Source organism: Balaenoptera borealis, assembly GCF_965194805.1.
Source record: "Balaenoptera borealis genome assembly, chromosome: 18".
Taxonomy (NCBI): Eukaryota; Metazoa; Chordata; class Mammalia; order Artiodactyla; family Balaenopteridae; genus Balaenoptera; species Balaenoptera borealis.
This window is the reverse complement of record NC_138877.1, coordinates 8,654,399-8,681,520: the sequence shown is the minus strand read 5'-3', so window position 1 is coordinate 8,681,520 and position 27,122 is coordinate 8,654,399. Positions and strand designations below refer to the sequence as shown.

The window sequence follows — 27,122 nt, the reverse complement described above, 5'->3', positions numbered from 1 at the left end:
CTGACAGTAGCACTGTTCACCGTAGCCAAGGTATGGAAACAACCTAAGTGTCTGTGGACGGATGAATAGATAAAGAAAATGTGATATATACGCACATATACATTATATCTTTAATGGAATATTATTCAGCCTTAAAAAAGAGGGGAAAAAAGAAAGAAATCCTGTCATTTGCAATAATATGAATAATGAAACTGGAGGGCATTATGCTAGGTGAAATAAACCAGACAGAGAAAGACAAATACTGTATGATATCACTTATATATGGAATCTAAAACAAAAGTCAAACTCATGGAAACAGAGAGCTGAGTGGTGGTTGCCAGGGGCTGGAGGTGGGGAAATAGGGAGAGGTTGGTCAGGGGCTATGAACTTTCAGTTATAAAGTGAATAAGGTCTGAGGATCTAATGGATAACTTGGTGACTGTGGTTGATGACATTGTATTGTATTGATATAATTGAAATTTGCTAAGAGAGTAGAACTTAAATGTTCTCACCAAAAAAAAGGTAGGAAAAAAGGACTTTCCTGATGGGTTCCCACCCCAGTTCACACAAACCCTGAGGCTTCTGGGTCTCCGCATGGTCCAGGAACACCCGGTGTTAGTTTCATCTAAGACCTCCTGCTCTCGTTGTTCCCACCTGAGGCACCTCCCTGTTGTAGCAGGTGTGCAAACTGACAGAGAAACCTCAGCTTTAAGTCAAGGAGTGTGCTCTTCAGTGGCGGGTGTGGGATCTATTCTGGGTCTCTCAACCAGTCTGCTCTTCTTTGAATCTGACCAAGACTAGTCAGTGAGGTGGGGACAGATCATGTTATGGTATCATCAAAAATCACCTAATTCTTAACTAAATGTTTTCATGATTCTTGTGAATATCAGTGGCGCTCTCACCAGGAACATCTTATAATTCATAATTTGTGTCCTCTTCCCCCAAATTCATATGTTGAAGCCCTCATCCCCAATATGATGATATTTGGAGATGGGACCTTTGGAAAGTAGTAAGGTCATGAGGGTAGAGGCTTCACGAACGGGATTAGCGCCTTTACAAAAAGAGACACGAGAGAGGTGATCTCTCTTCACAATGTTAGGAGACAAGGAGAAGTCAGCTATCTATAAACCAGGAACAGAACCTCAGCAAGGACCCCACCACACTGCCACCATGATGTTTGGGTTTCTACCCTCCAGAACTGTGAGAAGTAATGTTTGTTGTTTAAGCCAGCTAGTGTATGGTATTTTGTTATGGCAGCCCAAGCTGACCAAGACAGGCTCTTTTGACAATGAATTTAGGTTTGTATTGACATGTTTAAATGGAGTCATCACAGGTCATTCCTGTGTGCCATCCCATCCCCCCAGCCCTTTTAATGGGACCTGTCTGCCCCTCACCCCACGCCCAGTGTTTGTATTTGCCCAAAACCACCCTCTCTTTCCTCTTTATGCCTTCCTGTTTCTTGCTCTTGTTTTTCCAACCAGCGTACATCAGCTCCTGACATCTGATCAGGACCTCTTCTGGGGAAGACCCACTGAGCCCACTTTCCAGTTGACCAACCAGCCTGCCTCCTGGCCTCTGACCTGAGCATCCCTTTTGCTGCTCTGACCTCAGACCGTCAGCAGCTATGGATGGAGTTTCTCGTTGACTGCTCTAGTCCACACGGCTCCATCACACTCTCCCCACTCCATTCCCCAGCCTGCTTCAACACAGACATAGAAGGGATACTGAAGAAGTCCTGTGTAAATAGGAGTTTTAAAAAGCTGCGCAGTTCAGATGAGAACTAATCCAAACCATCACAGGGGTGCATTTGTGTGGCAGCCAGATCAGAGCCAACGCTAACTTCCTCTCCTCCCTTGGAGTCTGTCTGCAGAATGTGCTTCCCAGGCTGGGAGACATCAGCCTGTTTCAGATCACAAGCTGGCATGCCTTGGTTGCCCATGGCAACCCAGCTGCACTGGAGTGTTCGCATTTGTAAATGTGTGTGGGCTTAAAATTATATTATTGATTCTGTCTGGAAGATGATAGTCTGATTTGTATATAGCTCTGAATAAATTACTCATTATCCTTTACAGCCATCAGAGTATGAGTCTCTTTCTCTTTCTCTCTCTCTCTTTTTTTTTTTTTTTTTAATTTTAGAGAGACAGCAAATTGTGTCAGCAGATGTGAAATGAAAAGCTTCCCATAACAACCATACTAAGAAATCAACATCCAGGGCACCATCCCGGGAAGTAGTCTGGGTATTACTGAATAGATAAAAAATGGAATGAATTTGGGAGGGATGGAACCTATATTGGGTAGTCTATTTCAAAGGGACCATAAGGTATAGTTTGAGTTACAATGAAAAGCAGACAGGAGCAGAGAGAGATGCAGCCCCACCCTGGACTTGATCAGTTCAAGCTGAACACAAGCTTTCTCTTCTGTTTTCTTTGATGTGTAGTATATACTCGGGCAGATTGAAGTATTGTTCCAATTCATTACTCCTCCCTGTATCCATGCTTTTTGCCCTGTAGCTCTGTAGATCATCCCAGAAAAGCCCTTGACTTTGAGCTTGATCTTACAGCTTGCTTTGACTAACTAGCCAAAGTAGCAGTGTGCCAGCTCTGAGTCTTGGCTTTAAGAAGCTTCAAGAATTTCCACTTGCCCTCCTGTGTTTTTTGTCATCAGTGTGAGAAGAACTTCCCTTGAGTGGGACCCACAATGAATACATGTGGAACATTCACCTCTTCACCATCAAACCCAGCCAGATCGATGGTTTGAAGCACTACCCCAGCAATACCCAGCCCAGAGGAGCCACTTCAGCCAAGCTGCAGATGCATGGGAAATAAATTCTCATTGCCACCAAGATTTTATAGGTGCTTGTTATGCAGCAGTAGCTGACTGTTAAATCCTCCATCTTTTCAACATCACAGCCATCAGTGTCACTGATGTTGGAAAAGAAAAGAACAACATCCCTCAACTCTTCATTTCAGTAGTTGCTGATCACAAGCTTTATTGAGAGAAAATGCAGATCATGCATCACAATTTCAATTCACGTTGGGCCCTCATTGTGCACTGTACCATTGAATGTGGCATTGCTACCAGGAGCCATAAGGAAGTCAATGTACCCGAGAGAAGCTCCAAGTAAGTTGTGAGATTTCATCTCTACTCTTTTAGTGCTCATGAAAGTCCTGCCAAAAGATTGGTAGGCTTATGTTTGAATTGGGGAGGAAGAGTGGCATTATAACTCTCAGAAAGCACTGTCAATGTTTCTTTCAGTTCATCCCCAAATGAACACCTTTATCAGAATGTCACATGTTATTACCCTCAAGCTCTTTCTAAACTTCCATGTTTCCACTCTCCAGTCAAGGGATGTACCATACAAGCACACTCAGTCATTTTCAACAAATATTTGTTGAGCACCTACCGTGGGCTGGACACCTATTGTAGGAGCAGCGTGCTCGATGCCATGTTGAATAAAAGAAGAGTGGTTGTGATGGGCCGTTAGGGAGGGTAAGAGTCAAGACCGACTCCCAAACATCTGTCATGAGACACCTGGCAGATGGAGGTGCCATTTACTAAGATGGAAAACCTGGGAAGGGGCTGGTTTGGGGGAAAATAAAAAGTTCGGTTTGGGCGTATTATGTGTGAGATGCTTCTGAGACATGAAAGTAGAGCCGTCAAGTGGGCAGTTAGATGTCCAAATATGGAGCTCAGAGGAGAGAGGTCTGGGCAGAAGATACCAATTTAGAGGGTTGCCAACGTGTAGATGGCATTTAAAACCACAGGACTGAGAGAGCACACACAGAGAAGAGAAGATGGCCCGGGCTGGGTGCTGAGGAATCCTAGTATTTCGAGGACAGGCAGAGGGAAGAGGAGTAAGTAAGGGGGCTATAAAGGGGCAGCTAGGGAGACAGGAAGATGGGCAGTGGAAAACATAGATGTCTGCCCATCATTCCCGCCCAGCACCCATCTCCCCCCAGCCCTCCCCTGCTAACGGAACTCTGCCTCGTGTAGGTCTTGGGGGTCATGCCCTTCATGAGAGGCAGAGCTTCTCCCCAGTCTCGTGGGGTGAATCGTGGGGTCTAAGACAGCCATGGTAATCTGCTCTCCTTGCTGGTTTGGGTTTAGTCATGAGCACGTGACACAACTTTGGCCAATCAAGTGTGAGTGGAAGTCCACTGGGTGGTTTTGGGAAAGGTTCCCATGCTTTTGAAAAGTGAAGGAAGGGAGAAAACGGAGTGCTTTTCCTGCCTCAGATGTGGCCTCTGGATGGAGATGCTGCAGCCATCTTGCAAACAGGACAAATGTGAGCCCCAAAGTCCAAACAACAAAGTTACAAAGGATATTTGTGTTAAATTACACCTTTGAATTGTTGAATTAACCAGCCGTGGAGCACTCCCTACCAACAGATTTATTTTGTAAGGTAATCAATTTTCTAAATATTCGGGCATTGTGGGTCTTCTACGACCTGTGTGTAGCTCTAAGCATCCTAGGTGGTACCTGTGGTTTCACACGACAGAGATCAAGGTGACTCATGCCTGCTGGTAATATGATTATGCCAAGGGCTTGAGGGTGATGTTTCGCTCAGAACTTAATGGTTTCTTTTACCTTATTTGGGGGAATAGTAATTTCCCAAACTTTTAAGTGTATTGTTTGTCACTCTTAATACTGATTTAATATTATGCTTACAGTTTGTTTCTTTCAACAGTCAAAAACAAAATTCTTCTGCCAAGCTCAAAGCATGTTTTCTCTCAGCAATCTCAGAAGAAATGGGTCACTTTTAATTATGACATCTCATCCACACCTGGTCAGCAAGAAGGATGCTGAGAAAGACTGAGCTGGAAATATTCTAGGGTTTATTTTCCAGCTAACGTGGAAAAGATTCAGGATAGGGCAATGCAGGAAGGAAAAATAGCTATCAAAGGGTCAGAACAACAAGAAAATGAGATAGAAACTTAAATATAAATAAAGTGCCCTGAAGTCAAGATGTCTGATGACACCTAGTGCCTTAATTAACAGATTTTAAGATAATGACTGTGTATCTTCAAATGGTTCGGGCCATCCTTACAGCTCTTTGAATAGTGTTCTTTTTATTCAATTAATGCTTCTGAAAGAGCTTTAATTTTACATTAATCAAAAGCCCTCATGATATTCTCAGGATTTACTCAAATTCAAGGTTTTTTTTTTTTGTTAAAGTGCAATTAAGTTATCAAGGCAGAGGCTCTGATTGCAGGGACAAAATTCCATAGCAACAGCTAGCTGAGCACACTAAGCCCCGTGCACTGCTGCATCCCACGTTTGTGCCAGGCCGAGTGGGGCGCGTGGTCAGTCTTTACAATGAATGGGACAAACTTCCCTTTACCTTCCTCCTGAGGAGCAAAACCTGCTTCCTTGACAATGTAAATAGTTACCTTATAATACCCGTTTTTACTGCAAACAGCTCTCTGCCTGTACCCCAAGCAGAATTCTAGAAAATTCTATGAGATTATAAAGAAAAGAAAAGAAAAGGACAAAGAGAACGTTTTCTTACCTGTTAGCATGAGATGTTTTTAACCTTCCCAAAGCAGAACCTGCTCTTCTTCCTCTCCAGTTCGTGGTATCAGACAGCAAAACCTGCCAGGGACTCCTGTACTGATTAGAATCACATCTACTCTGTCCCCAGGGGCAATTACTGATGATCACAGAGACGCCAGGTGAAGAAAATCTTGCTACTTTCTTGCTGGGAGCAGCCAGTGCTGATGAGCTATACCCACAGTGGTGGCTCGCCCCTCACTGTGCCAGGATTTGTAACTGGAGTACCTGGGGAGGTTCCTCCCCTCCCCCCTCCCCCCCTCCCCTTCCCCCCCCCCCCCCCGTGCATTAATCCCATCACATGCGAAGGTAATTGATGCTAGCACGAAGCTGGGAGGTGGGGTGGGAGGAAATGCCAGGGAGTGAACAAAGAGGAAAATAACTGGTATTAAAAATGCTCTCTTACCATCTTGTCCTGCCAGGGTGCAATTAATAGTAATTATATGTGGGTGCTATCCACTGTCCAAAACGGAACCCTTGATTACCCAATCCCACGCCTCCTCCACCTGCCCTGTCTCAGATAACAACTCCATTTTTCTAATTGCCTAGGGAAAAACCCTTGGAGTCATCTCCCTCCCCTCTTTTTTCTCCCAAGCACACATTCAGTCCACCAACAAATCCTATTTGTTCTACCTTTGAAGTGTCTTCAGAATCCAGCCACTTCTCACTTCTGCCACCAATACCTCTTAGTCCAAGCCACCCATGTCTCTCACCTGGACCTTGGCAGTACCTCCTGACTCGTCTCCCAGTTTTCATTTCTGCTCCCACTACAATATGTTCTATGTAGAGAGTGGTCTTTTAAAAACAGAAGTTGGACAATGTCAACCCTCTACTCGAATACCTGCCATGCTTCTCATATCATTCAAAGTAAAATTCAAAGTAAAATCTATAACCTTGGAGGCTTCTCTGATCTGCCCTTCTACCTGTCTGACCTCATCTCCTACTGTTCTCCCCTCACTTCTCCAGGACCACCTTGACCTTCTCTTAGAACTTGCAGGGCTTCTGCCCTTGTTCCCTCTACCTGGAAAGTCCTTCCTCCAAACATCCACAAGCTTCTCCCCTCCTCCCTCACTTCTGTCAGGAGTGAGCTCAGTGCCATGTTATAGAGGCCTTCCTGACCACCCCACTTAAAATAGCAACCCCCATGCCTCTCTGTCTTTAGCCTGCTGTATTTTTCTTCATACTCCTGAATTCAACATTGTATTATATATTTACATGGTGTATTATACGTATGTGAAACCCACTTTAAATGAAAAGACACAGATGGGTTAAAAGTAAAAGGATGGAAAAATATACTGAAACTAACCAAAAGAACAGAAATAGCTACATTAATATCAAAGTAGACTTCAGAATGTGGAATACTATGGAATATAAAGAGGGACATTATAGTGATACAATGAAAAAAGGGATTTTCCTGAAACCCTACATAACTGATACATGCTAACAGGGCTACAATTGTCTAGAAAGGATGTCACCAGCCCCTTCTAGACATGGCAGGCACTCTCCAGTTCACCATAGTCCTCACCACTCCCTATGGCCTCACACCTGGCCCACTGCCCTTATTTTGGCCACCTGCCAGGCCGCTGTAGGCATTAAGTTGAGACTCTTGCTTGTGAAAATAGCATAATTACAATGCCATTGCCTCCAGGAAAGACCTAAGCCCAACATCGTTCCAGCAACCTTCCTGACCCTTCAGGCTGGGTTAAGCAAGCTTCTCAGAAATCCCATAACACCCTATGCTTGGCTCTATCATATGTCTCTTCAGAGTTGATTGACATTTCTTTCTGTATTAGTTAGAACACTGTTGACTCCCAGCTCAATGCGGCTTTCGTCAAAAGGGGACATGAACTGGCTCGTGTGGTTGAGGTGCGGCTGGACTCAAGGACTCACTCCAGTCTCATCAGGACCCTCCCTCTCTTTCATGCATCCTCCCCCATGTCTCCATTCTCTGGCTGGTTGTCCCCATGAGGCTGGAAGAAAGACCACGGGTAGCTCTGGATGTGTCTTACAGCCTCATAAGCACAGAGGAAAGAGAGCTCTGCCCACATCTCCACTGAGGAAAACCTGGGCTGGACCCCAACAGTGGCCAGAGAAGAGAGGTACCAAACATGGCCCAGGCTGACTGCAGTGAGTTTTCAGCTGACATCAGAACCATGTGGCTGGAGTTGGGGGCAGGGAGTGCCCCCGAAGTGGGGTACACCACCCCGGGCTGGTAAAATATAACATTGCTAACTTGTCTGTATTTCCCACTAGACTCTTAAATCTTTAAGAATGGTTATTCTGTCTTTGATTTTGGTATCTAGTACAGCACAGTGTCTGGCACAAAAGACTTTAAAATAATTTATTTTTATTTTTGGCCATGCCATGTAGCTTGTGGGATCTTAGTTTCCCGACCAGGGATTGAACCTGGGTCCTCGGCAGTGAAAGCTCGGAGTCCCAACCTGGACCGACAGGGAATTCCCAAAAATATATTTTTTTAAAATGTTGAATGAGGGATAAAGTTTAAACTGTCATAATCATACACCTTGGATTTTCTGGAACCATCCCAATTCATGAAATGTGATTACTTTTTAAAAGATGATTCTTTAAATGAATAAATTCCCTGTTTTATAAAGTGTTCTATAAAATCACATTCAGAAATCTTATTCAGTACTTGGCCACACACTCTGCTTTTGGTTTTGGTTGAGAAAAGCTGGCCCGCTGTGTTGGTTATATTCTGTTTGGCCTCCAAATCCCCTTAATACCCTTCCCTAGCCCACTCTGTGCCACTGGAGCCTGACCCTTTGGGCTGCATCTTCCTCAGTACCTTTCTGGTGGCATCCGTTGGGCTTGGTCAATGGGAACCACTGGAGGAGCTCAGATTGTATCAGCGGGAAAGAGAAAGCAAGAGTGGAGTATTTCTTCCCCTGTCTCTCCCTTTTTCACGTCTCTGGCCATGGCTCTTTCTCTCTGTGACCACAGCCCCAGGGGACAGCTGCTCCTCCACGCAACTGGGTCTCACTGGGCTCCAATCACATTGTCCATTCAGGCCTAGAGCTGGTAACAGCTTCCTTCCATTGTTAGCCTCTGCAAACCTCACCCTCAGAAGTAGTCCGTTCATTCAAGCCCCATCTTGTGAAACAAATAGGGTGGATTCTGTTTCCTGCCTAGAGCGTAACTGAGCCATCCACTTAAACTTAGCAGGTACAACTTGCCGCTCCCCTAGGTCAGTGGGGCTTGCTCTTTGCTGTGCATTGGAATCACCCTGGGGAATTTTAGAACAGACTGCTGCAGGTTCCACCCCTAGATTTTCTGATGCAATTGGTCTGGGGGGTGGCCTGGATATCAGGATTTTTTAAATCTCTCCAGGCCCTTCTATCGTGCAGTCAAGATTGAGAAGCATTGCTCTGGCTCATATGCCTCTTGTACAGACAGGAGATTTTTAACACCTAATGAAAACTCAACTACACATGCCCCATTGTGATTTTTTAATTTTTATTTTTTACAAATTATTGCAGTCTTCGGTTTAAAGTGATGTTATTTTTCTACTCTTCTATTCGTGAAAGCATTTTTTAACAAAATAGAACAGGTTTAACCATATTTGTAGATAAGGAACCAAGATGGCAGAGTAGAAGGACGTGCTCTCACTCCCTCTTGCGAGAACACCAGCATCACAACTAGCTGCTGGACAATCATCAACAGGAAGACACTGGAACTCAAGAAAAAAGATACCCCACGTCCAAATACAAAGGAGGAGCCACAATAAGACGGTAGGAGAGGCACACAGTAAAATCAAATCCCATAACTGGTGGGTGAGTGACTCACAGACTGGAGAACACTTATACCACAGAAGTCCACCCACTGGAGTGAAGGTTCTGAGCCCCATGTCAGGTTCCCAACCTGGGCGTCTGGCAACGGGAGGAGGAATTCCTAGAGAATCAGACTTTGAAGGCTAGTGGGATTTGATTGCAGGACTTTGACAGGACTGGGGGAAACAGAGACTCCTCTCTTGGAGGGCACACACAAAGTAGTGTGCGCATCGGGACCCAGGGGAAGAAGCAGTGACCCCAGGGGAGACTGAACCAGACCTATCTTCTAGTGTTGGAGGGTCTCCTGCAGAGGCGGGGGGTGGCTGTGGCTCACCGTGGGGACAAGGACACTGGCAGCAGAAGTTCTGGGAAGTACTCCTTTGGCGTGAGCCCTCCCAGAGTCTGCCATTAGCCCCACCAAAGAGCCCGGGTAGGCTCCAGTGTTGGGTTGCCTCAGGCCAAACAACCAACAGGGAGGGAACCCAGCCCCACCCATCAATAGTCAAGCGGATTAAAGTTTTAACGAGCTCTGCCCACCAGAGCAACACCCAGCTATACCCACCACCAGTCCCTCCCATCAGGAAACCTGCACAAGCCTCTTAGATAGCCTTATCCACCAGAGGGCAGACAGCAGAAGGAAGATGAACTACAATCCTGCAGCCTGTGGAACAAAAACCACATTCACAGAAAGATAGACAAAATGAAAGGCAGAGGGCTATGTACCAGATGAAGGAACAAGATAAAACCCCAGAAAAACAACTAAATGAAGTGGAGATAGGCAGCCTTCCAGAAAAAGAATTCACTGAAAAGACACTGATGAAAGAAATTAAAGATGATACCAACAGATGGAGAGATATGCCATGTTCTTGTATTGGAAGGATCAATATTGTGAAAATGACTATACTACCCAAAGCAATCTACAGATTCAATGCAATCCCTATCAAATTACCAATGGCGATTTTATCGGAACTAGAACAAAAAATCTTAAAATTTGTATGGAGACACAAAAGACTCAGAATAGCCAAAGCAGTCTTGAGGAAAAAAACGGAGCTGGAGAAATCAGACTCCCTGACTTCAGACTATACTACAAAGCTACAGTAATCAAGACAATATGGTACTGGCACAAAAACAGAAATATAGATCAGTGGAAGAGGATAGAAAGCCCAGAGATAAACCCACGCACCTATGGTCAACTAATCTATGACAAAGGAGGCAAGGATACACAATGGAGAAAAGACAGTCTCTTCAATAAGTGGTGCTGGGAAAACTGGACAGCTACATGTCAAAGAATGAAATTAGAACACTCCCTAACACCATACACAAAAATAAACTCAAAATGGATTAGAGACCTAAATGTAAGACCGGACACTACAAAACTCTTACAGGAAAACATAGGAAGAACACTCTTTGACATAAATCACAGCAAGATCTTTTTTGATCCACCTCCTAGAGTAATGGAAATGAAAACAAAAATAAACAAATGGGACCTAATGAAACTTCAAAGCTTTTGCACAGTAAAGGAAACCATAAACAAGACGAAAAGACAACCCTCAGAATGGGAGAAAATATTTGCAAATGAATCAATGGACAAAGGATTAATCTCCAAAATATATAAACAGCTCATGTTAAAACAAAATATAAAACAGCTCAATATTAAAAAAAAAAAAAAAAAACCCAATCCAAAAATGGGCAGAAGACCTAAATAGACATTTCTCCAAAGAAGACATACAGATGGCCAAGAAGCACATGAAAAGCTGCTCAACATCACTAATTATTAGAGAAATGCACATCAAAACTACAATGAGGTATCACCTCACACCAGTTAGAATGGGCATCATCAGAAAGTCTACAAACAACAAATGCTGGAGAGGATGTGGAGAAAAGGGAACCCTCTTGCACTGTTGGTGGGAATGTAAAATGATACAGCCACTATGGAGAACAGTATGGAGGTTCCTTAAAAAACTAAAAATAGAATTACCATATGATCCAGCAATCCCACTACTGGGCATATACCCTGAGAAAACCATAATTCAAAAAGACACGTGCACCCCAATGTTCATTGAAGCACTATTTACAATAGCCATGTCATGGAAGCAACCTAAATGCCCATCGACAGACGAATGGATAAAGAAGATGTGGTACATATATACAATGGACTATTACTCAGCCATAAAAAGGAACGAAATTGGGTCATTTGTAGAGACGTGGTGGATCTAGAGACTGTCATACAGAGTGAAGTAAGTCAGAAAGAGAAAAACAAATATGGTATATTAACGCATATATGTGGAACCTAGAAAAATGGTACAGATGAACTGGTTTGCAGGGCAGAAATAGAGACACAGATGTAGAGAACAAACGCATGGACACCAAGGAGGGAATGCAGCGGGAGGGTGGGGTGGTGGTGTGATTAATTAGGTGATTGGGATTGACATGTATACACTGATGTGTATAAAATTGATGACTAATAAGGACCTGCTGTATAAAAAAATAAATAATATAAAATTCAAAAAAAAAAAAAGGGAGACAACCAAGAGATAGAGCTAGGCTGAATGATAAGGTTCAGACAACAGACTGGTGATAGTTGGGTGGTAGGGAAGGTTGAGGGGAGGGGAAATGAGTGAAGGTGGTTAAAAGGTACAAACTTCCAGTTATAAGATAAATAAGTTTTGGGGAATCTAATGTACAGCATGGTAACTATAGTTAACAATACTGTATTGTGTTTTTGAAAGTTGCTGAGAGTAACTCTTAAAAGTTCTCATCACAAGAAAAAAAATTGCAACTACGTGAGGTGATGGATGTCAACTAAACCTATTGTGATCATTTTGCAATATAAACATATATCAAATCATTATGTTGTACACCTTAAACTAATACAGTGTTATATGTCAATTATATCTCAATAAAACTAGAAAAAAAATGGAAAAAAAATCCTATTTATAAAACAGTTTTTTTCGAGAGGGTAAAAACAAAGAACAGATGTTTCTGGAAAGCATAGAAACATGTACTTTTTGCAATAGGATGTGTGTGTGTCCGCAGGGGGCAGTGAGTTTTGCAGGAGGTTAGAAAGAGAATCAAAAGGGCCATCAGGGGCTTCCCTGGTGGCGCAGTGGTTGAGAATCCGCCTGCCAATGCAGGGGACACGGGTTCGAGCCCTGGTCTGGGAAGATCCCACATGCCGCGGAGCGACTAGGCCCGTGAGCCACAATTGCTGAGCCTGCGCGTCTGGAGCCTGTGCCCCGCAACAAGAGAGGCCGCGATAGTGAGAGGCCCACGCACTGCGATGAAGAGTGGCCCCCACTTGCCACAACTAGAGAAAGCCCTCGCACAGAAACGAAGACCCAACACAGCCATAAATAAATAAAAATTAAAAAAAAAAAAAAAAAAAAAGGGCCATCAGGGTATACCACAAGAGAAAGAATTTCAGAATCATTATCTGTGTTGAAACACTGCTCTCTTTGAAATATAATAATGGAGGTAAATAATTAACCCACGTCAAGTACATTGATCTGGTCTTGACAATCTGCTCTGAAAAAAGGAACATATTAAAGCACTCATTCACATCCTTTGGCACATTAAAATAAGCAGTGGCCACTGACCTCGTGAGAACTTTTGAAGTGTTCAACATTTAAAATGCCTTCATTATTTGGCGGGTTTTAAAATACAAAAGGACCACAACCACACTCTCCTGTCTTAGAAGACAATCATTTTTTAAATGCATTTGTCAGTGGTGATCAGACTTAATATTTTGAAGAGGGAAAATGGATTCTACCAAGCCTTTCATTTCATTTTGAGGGTTCCAGAGACGTCTCATCTAAATAAATACTGTGCCTGTATCTATTAGCTCTTGATGTATTAATCTCAGTGGCATGCAATGGGAAGCACTTATTTCTCACTCACACTTTGTGGGTCCCTAGGGAGGGTCAGCTAGGGTAGCTGTATTAGTCCATTTGGGCTGCTAAAACAAAACATCATAAACTAGGTAGTTTATACGCAACAAACATTTATTTCTCATATTTCTGGAGGCTGGAATTCCAAGATCATGGCACAAACAGGTCTGGTGTCTGGTGAGGACTTTCTGGTTCAGATGGCCATCTTTTCTCTGTGTCCTTACATGGCAGAAGGGAGCTCTGTGGGGTCTCTTTTATAAGGGCACTAATCCCAATCATGAGGGCTCTGCCTCATGACCTAATCACCTCCAAAGTTCCCACCTCTTAATACCACCACCTTGGGGATTAGGATTTCAACAGATGAATTTTGGGGGTACACAAACTGACCATAGCAGTAGCTCTCATCCACATGACTCTCATCCTTCTCCTGGGACCAGTGGGCAGCCCAGACTTATGTCTGCTAACATCCCATTGGCTAAAGCAAGTCACATGACCAAGCTCACAGTCAAAGGTTGGGGAGGTACCTTCCAAAGAGTGTGGAGACAGGGAGAGATGAAGAACTGGGGACAATAATTTAGTTTACCACAGTGCCCAAAGAAAAAGTCTGTCTAATAGTGCGTGTTTATAAATGTAGCATTTCTGGCTCTAGAGTGGCAGTCACTTATCTGTTCTACAATTCTGTATGTAGGATGCCTTTCTGTTTCCAGCCAGATGGGAGGGTGCATTCATCCACAGGCTGTCTGCTGCGAGGCAGTGGGTGATAGTGGCTTTTCTTGGCTGTTCTGCCCTTAGAATACCAAAACTATCTCCAAAGAAGTAATGACAGGTTTGGGAGGAGAGTCAACTAGGTGAAGCAAGGGGATATTTTAGATGATGAAACTATTCTGTATGATACTGTAATGATGGATATGACATTATGCTTCTGTCAAAACCCATAGAACTTTACAGCACAAAGAGTGAACTTTAATGTATATAAATTTTTTTTAAAAGTCATTTAAGAGGTCAAGGATCCCATTTGGGATTCCCGGAGGACAGCGAAAGCTGAAGATGCAGCCACAACATGTCTGCAGGGATGAACACTCCCTCCCCAGACAAGGCTTTGTAAGAGGATTAACGTAAAACCAAACCACGTTCACGAGGGATCCACAACTTGAACCAACAGAAATTTATTGAATATTCTGAAACACAGAAACTACAACAAGAGAGTCCATGCTATTAGGAGCCAACGCACTCAGTCCATGCGTGATCTGATGCCTGCCCCTTTGACCTCTTTTGTATGACTGACCCTCTGCCCTGTCCCTCGCCAACTCACAATGCTTCAGCCACTCTGCCTTCTGACTGTTTCTAGGCCGTTTCAAGAAACACTTCAAGCTCTTTCCTACTTTGACGCCCTTGCCTTGTTGTTCTGCAAGCCTGGAAAGCTGTTGCTCATCTCTTCACATGGCTGGCTCTTTCCCTTCTTAATGGGTCAGCTTAAATGAGGCCTCCTCACAGGAGCCCCCCATCATAGCACTGCTTACACTGTGTGTGGCACTTATATTTTGTAATTATACTGTTCATTTTGACTTGTTTATGATCTGTCCCTTCTTCTAGAATGTAAGCTCCATGTATGTTTTTTCACTACAAATATATTCCCATGACCTACAACACTGCCACATAGCAGGTGTTCAATAAATATTTATTGAATGAAGGACTACTCATTTTTTATTATTTGGTTTAAGATCCCAATGGAATATGGACCATGATTTGGAGAGTGTTGTGAGGACAGGAAGTCCCACTGTATGCACTAAACTAAGAGAGAATCCACGTGAAATTACTGGTTGGCCACAGCTACAGTCCCCAGTGCTCCAAGAAAGACGTAAACAGCAAAAGAGAAAAATTGGGAAGTAAGTAAATGCAAATAAAATACAAAACCAGCATGAATGGCAACATGAATATCAATTAAAGTGTAATTTAAGGTCAAAATCATTAACAGGGTCAAAGAGGAATAACATGTAATGGGAAAAAAGTTAATTAATGAAGAAGCTCTGTATAAGTCATAAGCATTGATAAACAACATAGTAGCCAAAAATATGTAGCAAAAATCCCAGAAATACAAGGAGACATTGATGAAAACATTTTTATTGTGGAATGTTTTAAATATTATTGCCTCAGAATTTGACAGGTCAAATATGCAATTAAGGCAAAGATAGAAAGGGCTTGAAAAATACCATAAACGACACATTTTTTCTTCTGATATTCATCTAATACACAAATTAATCTTGGCATAAAAATGTTTTTGCTAATTTTCCCAAAGCAGAGATTTGTTCTTTAACTTTCAAATAGGAAATCCGTAATAAAAAGGTTTTTTTAATCCCCTAATTATTGAAAAATTAAGAAACCTCTTCCACATAATTCTTAGTTCAAAGAGGAAATCAGAATTGAAGACACAAATTAAGTATCCAAAAGAGAATAGGAAAAAAACATTATATCAAAAGCTATTGGGGGCTTCCCTGGTGGCACAGCCGTCAAGAATCTGCCTGCCAATGCAGAGGACACAGGTTCGAGCCCTGGTCTGGGAAGATCCCACATGCCGCGGAGCAACTAAGCCCGTGCGCCACAACTACTGAGCCTGCGCTCTAGAGCCTGCAAGCCACAACTACTGAAGCCCGTGCGCCTAGAGCCCGTGCTCCACAACAAGAGAAGCCACCGCAATGAGAAGCCCGCACACTGCAACGAAGAGTAGCCCCTGCTCGCCCCAACTAGAGAAAAGCCCGCGCGCAGCAACAAAGACCCAACGCAGCTAAAAATTAATTAATTAATTAATTAATTAAACACACACACACACACAAACAAAATAACACAAAGTCATGATGAAATTTTATTTAGAACAATTTGGATCTTATTTTTCCTTGATTATTGAGAAAATAACCTAGGTACGTTCAGATTTTCTTCATTTGAACTATTTTCCTTTTTTATCCGTCCCTTTGTCAATGTCACAGTAAGAGTAAATAAAGCGATCAAGAATCTGTCGGTCTGAAAATTATGAAGAAAAACAGGATGAAAATTTCCATTTAACTATTTAAGTGCTAAACAGAGAAATTCTAGGAAGGAGGCAAATATCTGATAATAGTACTCTAAATATAAATTCAATGAGACCAAAATAATCAAAGGATAGTATGTCTAATAGCTAAAAAGACACAATTATGTTAATTATTGGTTAAAAAGAGCAAACAGTATTCAAGGGATCAGCAAGACTTCCTGGAAAGAGCATGGATTTCAGAATGAAATAAACTTAGGTTTCAGTTCTGTGCTGGCAAATACATCTGTCCCCTCCATTTATTCATTTCCTCATCTTTGAATACAGGTAACGATACTTACCTAGCGCAGTTGAATGGACGAGGGATGCTATGTGTGAAGCACCTAGACAATGCTTGGTCTGGGTGATGTGATGATAAACAACACAATAGAGACTATTGTTCCAGAAGTTTCATCCAAGCCAGGGTTGCTTTTCTGCCCCCCAGTGTTGGGAGGCTTTGCAATCTTTGAGTGATAACTGATCATGGGAGGCCCTTCAACCCCCTGGCCTCCATTTCCTCATCTAGAAATTGAAGGAGTCTTTTCTGGTTCTGAACATCTATGGTCCCCTAATCCTAATTACATATTTTTTAATTGTATTTTGTGGAGCTGTAAAGCTTTGTCACTCCTAGCAATTGCCATCTCTGCAGCCAAAACTAAGAGAAAGGAAGAATGCGAGTGATTACATGTTTTCCTATTCAATGTCCATGTTGTCATGCGCAGTGTTACAAATGCCAGCTGAGGGCTGGAGATCATGTGTGTGTGTGGGGTGGGCGGGGGGTGTTCCTGGTTTACTCTCCAGTTATGTTTGCATTTATTTGTGTTTGTGACTTCACATTTAAGTTTCAACCCCACACTCATCCTTCTCCTTGTCTTTCCTGACCTCAGCGTTTTTCAGTTGAGGTAAACTTTCATAAAGTGAAATGCACTGATCATGCATGTACAGATTAATGGGCTGACATTTGCATAGGTGCACCTCACACCCATGTAACGATAAAGATCATTTCCACCACACTGGAGAGTCCTGTCTTGCTCTTTCCCAGTCAATCCCTCCTACCCCAAGACAGTCTCTGTTCCAATTTCCTTCATTGTAGATAAGTTTTGCCTGTGGTAGACTTTCAAATAAATGGAACCATACAAAATATATTATTTTGTGTCTGGCTTCTTTCACTTAGCATAATGTCTTTGAGGTTTATACATTTTGTTGAATACATCAATAATTCATTCTTCGTTATTGCCTAGTAGTATTTCATTTTGTGAATATACCACAGTTTATTTATCCATTCTCCTGTTGATGGAAGTTTGAGTTGTATCCAGTTTGTGACTATTAAGAAAAAAAAGAAAATGGGCAGAAGACCTAAATAGACATTTCACCAAAGAAAACATGCAGATGGCCAGGAGGCACATGAAAAGATGCTCAACATCACTAATTATTAGAGAAATGCAAATCAAAACTACAGTGAGATATCACCTCACACCGATCAGAATGGCCATCATCAAAAAATCTACAAACGATAAATGCTGGAGAGGGTGGGGAGAAAAGGGAACCCTTTTGCACTGTTGGTGGGAGTGTAAATTGATACAGCCACTATGGAGGACAGAATGGGGATTCCTTAAAAAACTAAAAATAGAACTACCATATGACCCAGCAATCCCACTACTGGGCATATACCCTGATGAAACCATAATTCAAAAAGACACATGCACCCCAATGTTCATTGCAGCTCTAGTTACAATAGCCAGGACATGGAAGCAACCTAAGGGTCCATCGACAGATGAATGGATAAAGAAGATGTGGCACATATATACAATGGAATATTACTCAGCCATAAAAAGAAACGAAATTGAGTTATTTGTAGTGAAGTGGATGGATCTAGAGTCTGTCATACAGAGTGAAGTAAGTCAGAAAGAGAAAAACAAATACCGTATGCTAATGCATATATATGGAATCTAAAAAAAAAAAAAAATGGTAGGAGACAGGGGGCTTACTGACAGGGGTAGGAGTTGGGGGCTTACTGAGTGCCTGTGGATGTTCTGAGCTTAGGCCTGACCATGCGGCATAAAGCAAGGCAGTGACCTCCACATCGTGCAGAGCATGTTGTGTAGGAGATGGTCCACTGGGTGTGGGAAGAAATATTAGGATCTCTATTTCTATTTGCTTTTGGCTTCTTTAACATTTTGAATGTTTTATAATGTACATAACATGTTAGTTTAGTGGTATATGAAGATACTTTATAGAAATATATACATTTGCATTAGGGCATGTGCTAAAAATGAGGGGTGATAGGTTGTGTGACCACAAGCATTGGGTGCTGAGAGGCAGCTGTTGGAAGAGTTTAGTTTCCTCTCCTCCAAGTCTTATTCTCTGAGTGGACATTTTACACACGCTCAGACTGACCACTTGCCCCTGAGATGCTCCCAAACAAATTCCAGTCAGTAGACCCCGAACTGGGGTAAATCTCTGTTGCGTGGAGTGACCCAACCTATGCTGAATGGCATTTATCTCTTTGAGGAGGAGATACATGAAGATTCTCATGTACCCTAAAAAGCCTCTCACAAAAAAGTACCCCCAAACAGGAAATAAAGTTTACAGAACCTAAAACAAAGCCGTGAGATAGTACAGACACCCACTGGAGAAATCAGTTAACCGTAAGAAAAAGAGAAGTCACCCTGGAGCAATCCAACCACAGCAAAGTGAGATCAGATATTAGTGAAAAGCTAGATGTTTCTACTTTAATAAGTGGGGATATAGCCACTGGGTTCTCTTTTAAGAAAAATTTATTTTCAATGGGTTGACATTTGCACTAAACTATGGGATTTTTTTGGAGGCTATATATATATATTTTGGGAACATATAACTCCAGTGGCTAGAAGTTGGAACAATTTCTATTTGGGGTAAAGCAATGATTATGATCTGTAATTTATTAAATAGTAACTCAGGACCTCATCTTACCTTTGTAGGAAACACTCTGAAGGTACTCTGTGACTTGAGAGGGAGTGAATGAGCTCAAAATTGTTAAGAAATCCAGGTAGACTTTCCCGTACTCACTTTGGTACGTGGTCTGCTTCTTCCTGCGCTCTTGATTCCTCATGTGTCGGTACAGCATGGAAGGGACTGGGGGACACAAGGGAAGGAAAAAAGAAAGAGCTGTCACTGAGCAAAGAATTCCTGCCTTTATTTGTGGGACGCGCCCCTGACAGCCCTGAGCCCAACTTGGAGCTTAATCGGCGTCCTTAATTGTACTGGGAAGTGAGGAGCTATACGTCTCCTCCCGTGACTGGGGCCATGCAGAGCTGCTGGGGTACTCAGGGCTGTTGCTGTTGGAAGTAGGAATGACTGGAGATGATGGCCAGAGGGTTGAGTGTGACCACCATTCTCCCTGAAATAGACTCTTCTGCAGGTCAGCTTGTTGGGATGGCAGCATTCACCACCTGCTGAGCAAACCAGCACCTTCCTAGAAGCTTCTTTCCCTTTCATGCCATCTCCTGTGCAGACGTGGATGGACACACTGATGGACCTCCCTCAGGGACCCAGGTGTCTCAGGAGGAGCAGTTTGGAAGAACAATGACATCTACAGTTAGCACTCTCTGTACATCTGGACGGATAGAGGTATGTGGTACAAGTAAACCCAGAATCACTTATATTTGATTCTGAATGTTGTTCATTTAAGGTGGGCTCTGCTAGTCATGGAATTCTCATGAAAAAGAAACAATGAAGGGACTTCCCTGGTGGCGCAGTGGTTGAGAATACAGCTGCCAATGCAGGGGACACGGGTTCGAGCCCTGGTCCGGGAAGATCCCACATGCCGCGGAGTAACTAAGCCCATGCGCCACAACCACTGAGCCTGCGCTCTAGAGCCTGCGAGCCACAGCTACTGAATCCCGCGTGCCTAGAGCCCGTGCTCCGCAACAAGAGAAGCCACCGCAATGAGAAGCCCGCGCACTGCATTGAAGAGTAGCCCCTGCTCGCCGCAACTAGAGAAAGCCTGCACGCAGCAACAAAGACACGACACAGAAAAAAATAAATAAATAAATAAATTTATTTTTTAAAAAAACAATGAAGAGGGCAGACTTGTGGTTGCCAAGGGGGAGGGGAAGTGGGGAGGGAAGGATTGGGAGTTTGGGAGTAGCAGATGCAAATTGGTATGTAAAGGATGGATAAACAACAAGGTCCTACTGTATAGCACAGGGAACTATATTCAGAGTGTTTGAAGGGTCTGGAAATGCTTTAAGTGGAGAATATAGAGGGCATATAATAAGGGTTTCACTGAATAGTGGATTTCTAGTAGTTAACCTCTGTGGGAAGAAGTAGAACCAATGGCCAGAAGTTTAGCAAGAAAGATTCTAGCTGTTGAGAACTTTCAGAGTATCCAAGGATGAAGGAGCTACACTGGGGGATGGGACACCCCTCCAAAGAGTTTAAGCAGGCAAACTGTCTCCTCTTGGCAAGGATGGGCGAGAAGGGATTTGTACGTGATGGGAGGATCTAGACTAGGTACTCCTCGGCTGCCTTCCAACCCAAGATGCTCAGCTTCTGCTCTGTGATTTTTGTCTAAAGCTCTACTTGATCCCAACTCCATGCAAGGAATAAATCACTTTCTCAGACTAACACTAGATTATCCTCTTAACCAGGAACTCGGAGGTGGCTTGGTCATGGAACTTTTAAAAACTTTTCTGTTGTAAACAATAGCAATTGGGGTCATAAAAGAACACTCAAGTAAAATCGTTGCTAAATGTAAAGATGCTTGAAGGATGTGCCGTGTGGATAAACTTCCAGGGGATAACTGACAAGTCTAATTTGATTCCCGAGGAACTTTTTTTTTCTTTTGGTTGTTTAATAGCAACTAAATCCTTCCTTTCATTTTATAAGTGGGGGGGAGGGGGCGTGTCCCCCAATCCCAACAACTGTCCCTCCCAGGCAGAGGATGTACTCATTTCACGGCACAAGCAGTCATTTCTCTTCTGAGACATCATCCTCATTCCCTGGGTTTGAGGCTAAGTGCCCCAGAGTCCTAGTTTTGATTCCATTCAGGGGTCACTGACATTCTCTATGACTGTTATCAAGGTCACCCACCAGGGCCCTATGTGTTGAGGAATCTTGGAGCAAGAACGGTCTATGAAGTTGTTTTAAAAGCTACAGGTGTACTTACCTAGACCCTGAGAAGCAATGGGTAGGCTTGAGTAGCATCCGTATTTGAAACTAAAATCCTGAAGCTCAGGAATTTTAGCTGGAATTTGGTAATTCCATCGAAATTCAGTGTCTGCTGGTCGGGGAAGGAAGTTTTTCCATTCCAGAAACATCTGAGAATGTTGCTTCATCTTTTGAGCTGGGACACAAATGGAAGGCAATAATTACTCCTTGTAAGCTATTTCTAAATAGCCTCATATTTTCATTCCATTCTGCTGCTGGCAGTAACTTCCAATTTATCACACTAAAACACACTCTTCTCGCATTTAGAGGTACGGTCAATGTACTTTTTAGGGACATTTCAACCGGGAAATAATTTTCTGCTTTATCAGGCACAGGAAGTACAAGCTCAAATGATTAGAAGTAGTTTCTAATGAGTACATTGTACATCAGTTAGGAGTGCTTATGTGTTTCTGCTCCGTGGACTCAGGAAGCATGTCTCACTCCAGTGGTCCTGCCTAGTCCCCGGGGCAGGGGTCAGTGTGCAGAGTGAGAGATTTTAGTTAGGGCTACGGTTGCCATATAAAACATAGGGTGCCAGTTAAATTTTGGGGGGACCACACCATGTGACTTGCAGGATCTTAGCTCCCCAACCAGGGATCAAACCCGTGCCCCCTGCAATGGAAGCACAGAGTCCTAACTACTGGACTACCAGGGAATTCCTGGATGCCAGTTAAATTTGAATTTCAGATAAACAATGAATCATTTCTTAGTGTAAGTATGTATAGGTACTCATTTTTTACCTGTTATACACCATTATTCAAATTTAAGTGGGCATCCTGTATTTTTATTTGCTAAACCTGGCAACCTTAGATGGGGCAGTGCGTATCATCCCCATTATCTGGAAAAGAACCACTCAAAGGAAAAGAACCTTACCGATGGAGGGTTAGGTAAGATCATTGTCATTAGTGGACCGCAGCACTATTATTTTTGGAAATAACTCTGCTTACAAATATTCATTAAACATATGATCCTTAAGTACCTCTGAAGCACTGACTAAAACCACGTTCCACAAGCACTACCAGATTAACTGAGGAGAGAATCCCAAGTCATTTCACCTGGAGTGAGTTCACCCCTAATTCTTGCTACAAACTGTTGGTTCAGAGGCACATCATACAGCACCAACTTTAATTGGGACAAAGATATTAAAAACATGAATATCACCTAATAAGGACCTACTGTATAGCACAGGGAACTCTACTCAATACTCTGTAATGGACTATGTGGGAAAAGAATCTAAAAAAGAGTGGATGTATGTGTACATATAACCGACTCACATTGCTGTACACCTGAAACTAACACAACATTGTAAATCAAGTATACGCCAATAAAATTTTTTTTAAAATAAATAAAATGAAGAGAAAAAATTCAAATTGTGGAAATATGGACAAAATCAGCTACTTGTGATAGGAGATGAAAAAGAGATTAGAAATAAAGATCAAAGTCTTCTTTGAAAAAATAAAATAAGTGGTACTAGAAAAAATAAAGTATTCATAACCTTAAAAAAAATTAAAAAGCCACAAATATCATGAGCAATGTCCCAACGGTGCTAATTACTATTAACACTAACCTCTATTCTTTTTCCAAAATAGTTTTTCAATAGGTTTTTTCAAAATAAATTCAAATGTACATTGTATATCAAACAATATGTGATGTCATCTACTGGTACTCAAGAGCATTTTAATATTGATTTTTAAAAAATGATCTCTGTCCAGACCAGCACAGTGGGAAAGGGTTTCACTACACGGTGCCTCTTAGTTTAGATGACTCAGGGAGAGAGGCCATGGGTACTCAATGGTCCTCATAATGACCTCATAAACCACCCGAGGAGAAGGCAAGGTTATAGAGAGAGAAGAAAACTCTCGGGCTCAAACATCAGGACATTCCTTAAGCTATTTCGGAAAATCATCTGGTATTGTTCCTAGTAAGCAGCATCTATAACTTGGTTTTTGTAAATTACTAATGGCTTTATTAATAAATAAATTCCCGTTGAAATACTTGATACAGATGCCTATCCTTCTCCCCTAGCTGACACTCAAAAGCAAATGTTTTCAGTTCCTATATGGATTCTGTGTCAAGGTTAAAGGTAATTAAGTCATTGTTCTACCTTAAGACAATCTCAAACCAGTGTGATTAGAAAGAGATATACAGGATACATGGATATGGAATGTGATATCTTGCAACCATAACACTTGGAACTGTGGTTCTCACATGGAGATAATACATCAGAAATACCTAGGAAGGTTATTCCAAAATATACCTGCTGAACCTCATCCCAGACATTAAGACTTTCCAGAAGTGGGACCCAGGCACTTACATTGTGAACAAGCTTCTCATAAGAATCACTCACTCAGAGCTGTGGATAAGGTGCTACAGAAGCCCAGAGGGAGTGTGACAGGCTCTGTTACCGGAAGGGAAGGAAGACAAGAATCAAAAGGCAGACACAGCAAAAGGCGTGTTTTGACAATGGGTCAACACTGAAGCAAAAGATGCACAGAGTGTTCATGAAATGTAGTCTAGTTGGTGTGAGTGTGAGGAACGCAGGGAAGGGAGGAGGAGTAGCTGAGGGTGAAGCAGGAGAGGGAAGTTAGGAACCACGTTGCAAAGGGTCTTGAGGGGCTGGTTCACGTGGACCAGGATGGACCAGCATACAAGTAGAGCAACTGGAGATGAAGACCCAGAAAAGACAAAAATCAGACTCTGGATTTACTCTGAGTTCCTTTGAAGATAAAGATTAAGCTTTTTTTTTTAAATTAATTTTTATTGGAGTAGAGTTGCTTTACAATGTTGTGTTAGTTTCTACTGTACAGCAAAATGAATCAGCCATACATATACATACATCCTCTCGCTTTTGGACTTCCTGCCCATTTAGGTCACGACTGAGCACTGAGTAGAGTTCCCTGTGCTATACAGCAGGTTCTCATTAGTTATCTATTTTATACACAGTATCAATAGTGTATATGTGTCAATCTCAATCTCCAATTCCTCCCATCCCTCCACTTTCCCCCTCAGTATCCATATGTTTGTTCTCCAGGTCTGTGTCTTTATGTACTTAATTAAGATTAAGTCTTATTCTTCATTGATCCTTAGTACATATCACTGTAATAGACCTCATTAAATATTTACTAAATTAATGAGTGAACAAAAGAAAAAAAAAAGACATGTAATTGCTATGTATTAGCAATTCATTTGAAACACACTCTAGTTACTGCCTATGTGATATATACTTAAAGTACCTCTTAGTTCTTAGTTCTTCTTAACTAATGGTTTTATTGTCTGTATAAAATTTCATGTTAATGAGTTCCTTTGGCATTATTAAGAGAAGTTCCTGATACAAAAGGACCTGACCAACACCTGAAGTCCCCATAATTGTATTAAAGTCTGGACAGAGAAGATAACCTGACCCAACACTAACCCTGCCTCCAAGGCCTGGACCCCTCCCAGGGACCATCCCTGCCCCTCAGGAGATCAGCTCCCACTGGTTTCTTTTCCAGTTGATAAAGGTGATACCAGAGTAGTTATCGCCCAAAGGGAGAAACTGACCCTTTAAGATTAGGTATGGCATCTGCAGAAAGGCCCCAGTAAATCTACAGCAAGGACTGTTCAAAACCACTAGGACCATGGGCCCATAGTCTATAGCCAGGTGAGACCTAGTTCTGCTGTCTTTATCTGCTCTTCTAATTCATCAAAGCCGAGTTCTCCAAGCCTGCGTGTGAAAACAAACATCTTTTAGTGCTTCTCACTCATTCGCCTTAATTCAATAATGAGGATTCAAAGATAAGACATAGTCCCTGTGCTTCAGAAGCTTAAGGTATTAGAGAAACAGATACATAAAAGGTAATCACAATATTATTTGACAAATGCTGTGTAAGAGGGAAGAACAGGTGCTATAAAAACACGGGAAGGGCACCGATCCAAACCTGGGGGATCAGAGAAGACTCCTGGGAGAGAAATGAAGCTTACATTTAGACTTAAATTATGGACAGACGTAGGCTTAAAAACAGGGAGGGAGACGTCTTCCTCGGGCAGGAGGCATCATGAGCCTGGAGGATGGAAGGCAGTCGGTCTCATAAAAAGCATGGGGGGCTGGCGAGGAGGACTGCTGGGGTGATGGGCGAGGACCAGATTATACAGGGCTCACAGTAAGGCACTTAGCTTTTATCCGAGGAGGATGGGGGCAGGGTGTCACCGAAGGGTTTTAAGCTGGAAGGTGAAGTTTGCTCATCTGGAAACTCACTATGGCTCTAGTATGGACTGTGGACTGGAGGAGACCAAACTGGACGAGGGACTGAATTAGAGTTCATCCAAGGCAGAGACTATGGTAGCCTGAACGAAGGCAGGGGCCGTGCGGAGGGAGAGAAGCAGATGGAGGGGAGAGATGTAGGAGGGAGTCGTAGCAGGTCTTGGGTATTTATCCACACATGGAGAAATGGTAATCTGTGCATGCTGAAAGGACGACTCTGACTGGAAGCTCAAAGACATCTTTTAAGAATGCTGACATTTCGGGCTTCCCTGGTGGCACAGTGGTTAAGAATCCGCCTGCCAAGGCAGGGGACACAGGTTCGAGCCCTGGTCCGGGAAGATCCCACATGCCGCGGAGCAACTAAGCCTATGCACCACAACTACTGAGCCTGCGCTCTAGAGCCCCTGAGCCACAACTACTGAGCCCGTGTGCCACAGCTACTGAAGCCCACACGCCTAGAGCCCGTGCTCTGCAACAAGAGAAGCCACCACAATGAGAAGCTCACGCACCACAACAAAGAGGAGCCCCTGCTCGCTGCAACTAGAGAAACACGTGTGCAGCAACAAAGACCCAACACAGCCAAAAATAAATAAATAAATAAAATAATTTTTAAAAAAGAATGCTGACGTTTCAAATGTTTTCCCATGACCCTGAGTGTTTATCTACAAGTATGGAGGTCTTTTGATTCCACACCCATCCAGCTTCAGAAAATGTACTTCCCATACGTTCTCTCTAACATTCAGCAAATATTTACGGAGCACCTCCTATACACGAGGACGAGGTTATATACTGCACTAGGTCCTGAGTGAATAAGGGCCTCTGGGGCACTTACTGAATAGTGAGGAAAGAGTAAAACACAAACAACAGAAAACACGAACCAGTAAACAAATGACTGAAAAATGCAAGGGTGCTAGACAAACAAGGTGGCAGCACGCCTCTTCAGATAAAATTGTAAGAAAGGTCTCACAGGCAAGGTGACATTTAAGCTGGAGTCAAGAGAGTGACAGAATGAAACCCCAGAAAGAGCCTTTCAGGCAGAGGGGACAGGCTGCACACTGACTGAAGGTGGGAAAGAGGTTAAAGGAGTTGAAAAAAGGCTCATGGACCTGGAACCTAGTGAACGAGAGGGATGGCGTGAGGAGGAAAGGTGAGGACATAAGCAAGGGCCAGCCTTGCAGGACGTTGTGGACCAAGGGAAGTAACTGGAACGTGCATTTTAATCAAAGTGCAAGGGAAGCCAGTGAAAGGAAGCAGTAGAAGTATATGATCCAGTTTAGACTGTGAAAGAGCCTCTGGCTGCCATGTAGTGATAGAATTGCAGGGATCTGTAGCTAATGCAGGAAGATCAGTGCCGGGGGGAGGAGAAGGTGATGACTGGGACCCTTGTGAGACTTCTACTCGGTCACCAAATACACAGAACCAGGGACCTG

General features: G+C 42.8%; 1 protein-coding gene across 9 annotated transcripts in view; it reads right to left on the bottom strand.

The window, feature by feature from the left end:
- TEX26 (testis expressed 26) overlaps positions 1 to 27,122 on the bottom strand; it is a 66,995-nt gene that overhangs the window by 17,468 nt on the left and 22,405 nt on the right. For 3 of the 9 annotated variants that reach the window (XR_014237271.1, XR_014237272.1, XM_082366300.1), the window contains exons 5-7: positions 21,412 to 21,588; positions 19,311 to 19,376; positions 5,489 to 5,584 (exon numbers count right to left, since the gene is read on the bottom strand). Coding sequence is in view for 7 of the 9 variants with exons in the window: in XM_082366300.1 (XP_082222426.1) it covers positions 5,508 to 5,584; positions 19,311 to 19,376; positions 21,412 to 21,588 (320 nt within the window). In the remaining 2 variants the exon portion in view is untranslated. Of the gene's footprint in view, positions 1 to 2,084; positions 5,585 to 12,696; positions 17,586 to 19,214; positions 19,377 to 21,411; positions 21,589 to 27,122 lie in introns of those variants that run through there. The other 6 variants (XM_082366297.1, XM_082366303.1, XM_082366301.1 and 3 more) reach the window with 5 other exon arrangements.